This window comes from Coregonus clupeaformis, chromosome 18 (genome assembly GCF_020615455.1).
Source record: "Coregonus clupeaformis isolate EN_2021a chromosome 18, ASM2061545v1, whole genome shotgun sequence".
Taxonomy (NCBI): domain Eukaryota; kingdom Metazoa; phylum Chordata; class Actinopteri; order Salmoniformes; family Salmonidae; genus Coregonus; species Coregonus clupeaformis.
In genome coordinates, this window is record NC_059209.1 from 9,898,631 (window position 1) to 9,906,468 (window position 7,838).

The 7,838-nt window shown below is 37.8% G+C and overlaps 1 protein-coding gene across 1 annotated transcript; it reads right to left on the reverse strand.

The window, feature by feature from the left end:
- Positions 1–645: 645 nt before the first annotated feature.
- LOC121587500 (cysteine dioxygenase type 1) lies at positions 646–6,117 on the reverse strand. Its single transcript, XM_041904489.1, has 5 exons — positions 5,900–6,117; positions 4,427–4,504; positions 3,691–3,845; positions 2,777–2,946; positions 646–1,443 (listed from the first exon to the last, which is right to left on the reverse strand). Exons 1-5 carry the CDS (start codon positions 6,067–6,069, stop codon positions 1,414–1,416), a joined length of 603 nt encoding a protein of 200 aa, XP_041760423.1. The 5' UTR covers positions 6,070–6,117; the 3' UTR covers positions 646–1,413.
- Between the last annotated feature and the right edge of the window lie 1,721 nt (positions 6,118–7,838).

Sequence of the window (7,838 nt, forward strand, 5' to 3'; positions counted from 1 at the left end):
AGTGGGTTTTATATCAGTAATGTCAACAAAACATTTTTTGTTGGAGAGTTGATTAAATAAACACACACACAACAATATCTCATGACATATGTAATGTTTAATGGTCAACAGTCAAAGCAAAGCTTATCATTCACAATATCTTATATCATGCATTTTAAAGACATGTTGCGGAACATTGGCGACTACTAATTATTTTATAAGCCTCCAGCTTTGGGCTGGATGTGCCAATGTGTCATTCATACATGCATAATCTATGAGCAGAATTACTGTTTTACCTCAATTAGCTACGAAATCCCAAGTTTGAAAGCGACTGTTTTTCTGGAAGCTATGCTGCGCCATTTTCCTAACATTTTCCCCACGGGCCAGCCCCCTAGCAATTCGAGTTCTAGTCAATGAGCTTCAGCCCCTCGCCATTTGAGTGACAGCTAGCAAGATGCACACACAGCAGAGCGAGAGCAATGACGTAGTACACAATTTTCAGGGACCGCTTTTGGCTCGTGAGCGCTACTTTCAGAAATATTGGCTAAAAAGTATACAAAAGTACTGTAGAATCTCTTTAACTGACAATGCTATTGTGGCACTATGTTGTAAACTATCAACTATATAAATACATCTACAATTAAAACAACAGGCAAAATCCTGAGAAAAAGTGAGAACAATGTCTTTATTATAATACAACCCTGCCCCTAAAGTCCAGACTCTCCTTGACAAGTCTCCAAATACATAGGTTGAAACCAATGAAACACATTCAAGAATGACACTGAAATAGCTAAAACCAATTAACACCCCTTTTCATCCCCAAAAACTGAACACAGCAAATATAAATTACAGGCATCGTATTTTCTAATACATTTATAAAGCTTTACCTTTGCCAAATGCAAATTGCCACACTAATTTGACTGTACAAACAATTTAATGTTACATAACTATTTTGACAAGTGTTAAGAGAATTTTGTGTAAAAATCAATAATACCGCAATAAAAGTGCTCCATTGAGTGTAAAACTGTTGATCACAGAATGCTTTTAGATCATCACTTTATGTGATTGAATAGACAACCTATTTCCACTCATACATCATACACTTCAACCGTCCGCCGTAACAATACAAAAGTGTGGTTACACAGGTCATAGACACATAGGAATGCTGTTATTGGGAAGGGGTCTCCTCAGGCCTACCAAACAAAGAGCAGATTCAATCCATGGCTGAGCCTATTCATGCATTCATCCTGTGCTCATCAGTTTTTGCCAAGCTCACACTGGGCTGTGATAAAGCCATTCTAACTACCCACATGTCCTTTTGAACTGTCCTCTCCAATATATTGTTTAGTTGTAGGTCCGCATTTGGCTTCTTTGCAGTGTCATGTTGACTGAATTTACAACATTGTCATTCCAAACGCAAATGTCTTCAGCTTCTCAGTTGTTTTCTTGTGAGACTGTGGTTTCCTGTAAAGGACAAATGTGCAGTAAGTTAGACAATAGCACCAAGCATCATGATATGCATCAAAGGAGAAATTTGAGAGGAATCCAGCACTAAACCAATATTTGAAACCTGAATAAGCATTTATTTTGTCAATTCATTGAGGGGAAAGGTGGTAAGGTAAGTGGTAGTAGATCATTGTGTGCCCATACTCTTATCTTATCCTATGTGCAAGTGATGTTGTAATAGTGCTGGCCAGACAGGGGTTTGGTCAAGGTAAACTTGTGCAATTTGTGGATTTTAGATAAGCTCTCTGCTGTTGGCAAAGCCCAAGCAGAACTAGTCTGGTTCTGTTCCAGCCTAACAGCACCCAGCCAGCCTGAACATTAAAGCAGACCCCCACCTGCTCTATAGTTTAAAAGCTATTACCGTGTGGAATACAGTCTTTCTGTTACATATCTGACGGCCTCTGGAAACAGAATCCTGAAATTCTTAACCTAACTTTGAAATATAAACTTATACGCATAGAAAATGCAGTAAATGTATTTTAAAATACTACGGGGGCATCACTGAATTGCTGATTGTACTGTTATTTAATGGGTGGAAACAACTTAGACTTCCTGCGTAATTAAACATCTGTAAACATTTGGAAGGAAAAGTCAATGTAGGCTTAACAGTACAGATGTGTCTGCAGGCAACAGAATAGATAAGCTTTACAGAATAGTGTGAAGAGCTCACAAACCAGGTGCGTTGTCATGTTTAGATACCAAAATACATCTAATCTCATTATCCTATAGTCACCAAACATTAACTTTTACAACACTCAGTCTAGTTGAACAATAATTTTTACAACAATGCTGTTAGTTAATGAAGGTCCACACACCATCAAGTTTTTATAGTTTTCAAAACATGTTGTTTTTGTCATTCCATCTTAACTGCCTAAGATAAACTGCCAGCCATTTTCAGGACTTTTTTTCAAAGATATCCATGCGTCATTCACGGGACAACAACAGGTGTCCCATTGTTTCAATAAAGTTCTGGGACATTCGAATGAAATATAATGTCTGATTGTACTCTATAGACTTTCAACAGCAAGCCATTTGAATAATATAAACTAATATATGGCACCTTTCAACAATATTTTCACATATTGCATCACTCTCCTGTGGCTTGGGTGATGCACTTATCCGCTTAGGTAAAAGAAAGTTGTACAACTTTACCTCAGTGATTGGAGATAATATCTAGGGCATTAACACTTAATAAGCCAATGTTGCAGTCAGAAGAACAGGTCATGATATGACTATGATAAGCTTTACATCTATGGCTCTGTGTTTGGTCTATTTCAGAAAGATGGCTTACAAATGGAGTCCTCTCTCCAAATTTGCTCCAGAACGTCATCTTGACAGTGTTCTTGTGTCCAGTCCGCTGGTCAAATGTCTGGCAGGTCTGGAAGGGGGGACTGTACAGGTGCAAACTGGCCGAACATTCTGTGTGACTGGCGTTCTCTACTCGGTGCAGCCCAAAGGAATCTAAAACAGATAAACATCACACATTTATAAGATATGGCACCAGAATGTGGAACATTCATGTATCACATAGCTGTGAGTTCCGCTTATGGTAATTTCACACCAAACACAGCACATAGAGTCCTAGAGTATACATTAAGAATTTGTATAATACGTACCGTATCCTTTTTTAACATATACAACTAGATTTCAGTCAATCAAATACATGAAAGTGAAGATATTCAGTTGTAAGTGGATGTTTATAAAGATATACATGCATATCGTCGCTGTCTGATTACATTTCTCAGGAAAATGAAAAAAGTCCCATATTTTCCCATTAACGAACATACAATTATTAAACTTTAGAAGCTATTTGTATAAATGTTATTGGTCCTAGAGTCACTAAATGTTCAGAGTACATTGAGGGTAGTTGTTGCGTTCAATAAATAAAAAATTAAGAAGAATATGACAAAAATTGCGTTAAGACGTTTTCATCAGACATTTACATTTGAGTCATTTAGCAGACGCTCTTATCCAGAGAGACTTACAGTTAGTGAGTGCATACATGTGTATTTATAATTTCATACTGGTTCCCCGTGGGAATCGAACCCACAACCCTGGCGTTGCAAGCGCAATGCTCTACCAACTGAGCTACACAGGACTAACGGTGACGATACGATATTATGTATGTAAATCATATGAATAAATGCCTCCTTATGTTGTCTGACAAACAATGTTGAGGAAATACTAAACTGTCTTGAATCTTACCATTGATGTAGGCACACTGGTTTGTTTGTAGGATTCTCTGAGATTTTTGAACCATGTTGCATGTTTTTTTATCGGGCCATTCAAAAAGCGTTTCCTTCAGCTGGCCTTGCAGCAACTTCATGAAACAGTGGGAGTCTGTGTGGTCATGGATACTGCTGCAAGTGGTGGAAAACAGACAGTCTTAGAATGTGCCAGAACAGTGTTATGTGGGGCTCAGCAATCAAACATGTGGTTACGTGTATATACACGACCATTAGTTCTAAAATACAAGTCCTGTTTAAAGAGAAACTCTCTGCCTTTTGTGTTGTATATTACACATCTACTGACAAAAAGTACAACTTCACTTCTCAAACTATATTAGCTACAATGATGTACCTTTCTCTGTGCCTCAAACAACGCGACCAATTGTCCATATCTGTTTGTTTCAAAAGGGCAATTTATTATATGGTTACCAAAAATGTATTTATCTTTATGAAACTTGCATAACGTTGACTTTCACAAGAACATTGGACTTTGTTATCTCCATACACTTTCTACCTGGAGCCTGTTTCTTCATTTCACTAGACCTCTACTGATGTTCTATCTGACAAGTCATATATTGTAATTACACTGGTTCTGCCAATATATACACTGCTATAGACATAGCACCTTAATGACCATATTAATTCTGAAGTAAGAGGGATTTCATTGCCTCAGATCAAATAACTTGCATCATTGTTCAAAAAAAATGTCTTACCTGCCGTGACCCTCTCCCCAACAGAGTATCATGAGGTTGAACTTTCCATTCCCTTCATCCACCAGGTTCCTTGTGTACCTGGAACACAAATATTACCCCAATACTGTAAATGCATAACATCTGTCACAAATACTAATGCCAAGCAGTGACATTCACATTCTTGAAGGTAAAGCTCATTAGTTTGCACTGTCAGTTGAGGCATAATTCTCTCGAGTTACACAGTTAGTGCCAGAATAAGACCAGAGGAATAGGGTTTTGAAAAGATGGATTGCAATGGATTTTGTTACCAGTTGTGGGACTTCATCAGAAAACTTTAAAATGATGTTTTAGCACCACACTGTTTTATCCACTAATTTCCGTAATTCTGTGCAAAGACCTACAAATGCTACTCTCAAATTCACCACAAAATGCTAGGCTTTTGATAGAGCCCCTTCTTAAGTGATTGACCTATATACATTTATTAGGAGTACTGCAAAAGGAGTATTAATATCAGATTATATAGAACCGCAAATGGCCCAGCTCACGTCTCTACTCATAAATTATATTACGTCTAGACATTACGTCTATAAAGTAATTCGAGTAAGACACGTTGTTCCCTCGTTCTGCATGGGTACACTGGTCACGTTTTCGAGCGCATAGAAATTCGTGTTTTTGTGGCAGCTGCATTCCCAAGTGTGTGATCATACCGCAAACGCAAAATGATTCTGCTTCTAAATTCTGATTGGCGGACGGGTTCCCACCCCCCATTTACCCCCACAAGAACCAAAACAACCCCCAGTTTATGGTGCAAGCCGGGAAAACTGTGGATAGAGCGTTTTCTTTTGTTGAAGGACACAATGAAACTCACGTTGAAAGTCTCATTCTGTTGTAAACATCTTCGAATGTAACTTTTTGAACATTTTAAAGTGAGAGCATGCATGCCTGGCTATAATTGACAAATATTTAATCTATTGCTTAGGCTTTTTTACATGGCAAGTTTAATATAGTTATGCTTTTTTTAGTAGCCTATTCAAATTAGTTTTGCAGTTAAAATGCAACATGTAGGCTATATTAACAATATAATAGATTGCAAATATGAGAGATATCACACTGCCGTTAAATCCCATGAGAAGAAGCCTTTGTCATGCGTTGAATGTGTATAGGGCCTTTGCCTGCTGATATCTTGTGCTACACATTTCAAGTTAAAGTTTTCACCAGCACCCCACCAATTTCAAGTTAATGACTGGAGTTTTTGCAATTCATTGTAATACTATTAGTTGCAGGATTTCACGATAAGGTGATAACTGCATATAGCCTAATTAGTGATATTTGTGTATTTAAACAGATTTTTTAAAGTAGTATGTTTATCATCAGGCCATAGGATATATTTTAAATGAAACAGGCCTACTCAATAAAAACGATATAAGAGCTATAATAATAATAATACTTTTCGAAATAATAAACATAGGCCTATTTATTAGTTGTTGTTTTTACCTGAACTGGTCGAATTTTGCAAATTTCATCCATTCCTGTGGATTGCTGTCATATGCTTCCATTATATTTTGCACCTCCTCCACATTGATATTGTCACTTTCAAAGATTTTATGCAAAATTTTGATCAGATCGTCAAGAGTTTCTGGTTTCATCACTTCGGTTTGCTCCATGGTTAAGCGCGTATTTATCCCCGTAAGCTTGCTTTCTAACTAACTTTTCAGTATCGCCTAGTCTTTATAGCGTCGCCTACTCTTTTTGGGGCCAACTTTTGTTGGACTGTACCATTGTGAAAAAAGTTGAACGTATCAGTTAAAATATGAAAAAACCTTTATGGGAATAACATCAATATTTAAAATCAACATTAACATTGTAAATAATACCAGGTGTTTTATTTACAAGATACACTTAATGTCTAGGTGTTATAATATTCTTAATTATTTACACCCACATCAAGAACTTGGACCAATCCTTGCCTTGGCTGCAGCTGTTAACAAAATATTTTATATCTTTTCAGGATTCTTTTATTTGGCTTTGACAATCTATAATAGCCCCCTGACCCTCTTAATGAGGCAGGTCTCAGGAATTGAGGCAACAACGGAGAGAGAGAGAGCAGAGTTTTAGTAGCCTATTCAAATGAGTAGGCGCAGCGGTCTAAGGCACTGCATCTCAGTGCTTGATGCGTCACTACAGACCCCCTGGTTCGATTCCAGGCTGTATCACAACCGGCCGTGATTGGGAGTCCAATAGGGCGGCGCACAATTGGCCCAGCGTCGTTCGGGTTTGGCCGGTGTAGGCCGTCATTGTAAACAATAATTTGTTCTTAACTGACTTGCCTAGTTAAATAAAGGTTAAATAAAAAATAACAATACAAAAATAACAAAACAACACGTGAGAGAATTAAATCAAGAGTTTAATTTAAAACATAATTATATTTCTCTGTTTCAGACAGTGACATTGATTTGTAATAATAACTATTAGATAGTATTTTATGCTAATAGCAACATTAAGAAAAATCAAGATAATATTTTGTTATCATTGTTGGTTATATAAGGAGAATAGGCCTATTTACAGTCTATCAGATCATAGGCTATTGTATTGTATAGAACCACTTAAGCTTTTCATACATAATCTGTGCAAACTACCAATTTGGAGCTCACATCCAGTCATTTAAGTGTAATGGCAGTTGGGCGGTGAACTACACTGATGAGTAACCCTGCCTGAGACCTGAAGAGTTGCGTTAGCTCCCAGAGTAAATGCTTTAGCTCAGCGGGCTAACACAATCTCGTGGCGCAAAGTTACAAACCACTTGGTCACATTGGTACCATGTCACAGATTCACAGTGGTGTAAAGTACTACTTAAATAGTTTTTGGGGGTATAGAGAATGGCGCCGGAGGGGATGGCTGCTGTTTTACGGGCTCCTAACCAATTGTACTATTTTGTGTGTTTTTTCGTATTGTTTGTAACTTATTTTGTACATAATGTTGATGCTACAGTCTCTTAAACCGAAAAGAGCTTCTGGATATCAGAACAACGATTATTCACCTCGAACTGGACAAAGATTTTTTTCTTTAATGAATCGGTCGCAAAGGATATAATGTTGCTCCCAGACAAGGCCCAAATCCCCGTCATTCGCATGAAGAAAATAAGGCAATACAAGGGGCGGAGATCAGGGTGCCTTGTGAGAATTAGTCGGCGAGTGGGTAACCTGCCTCTACCATTCGTTCTATTAGCCAACGTGCAATCACTGGAGAATAAACTGGATGAGCTCCGTTTGAGAATATCCTACCAATGGGACATTAAAAACTGTAATATCTTATTTTTCACCGAGTCGTGGCTGAACGACGACATGGATAAAATAAAGTTGACTGGGTTTTCCGTGCATCGGCAGGACAGAACAGCCTTGTCTGGTAAGACGAGGGGTGGGGGTGTGTGTCTATT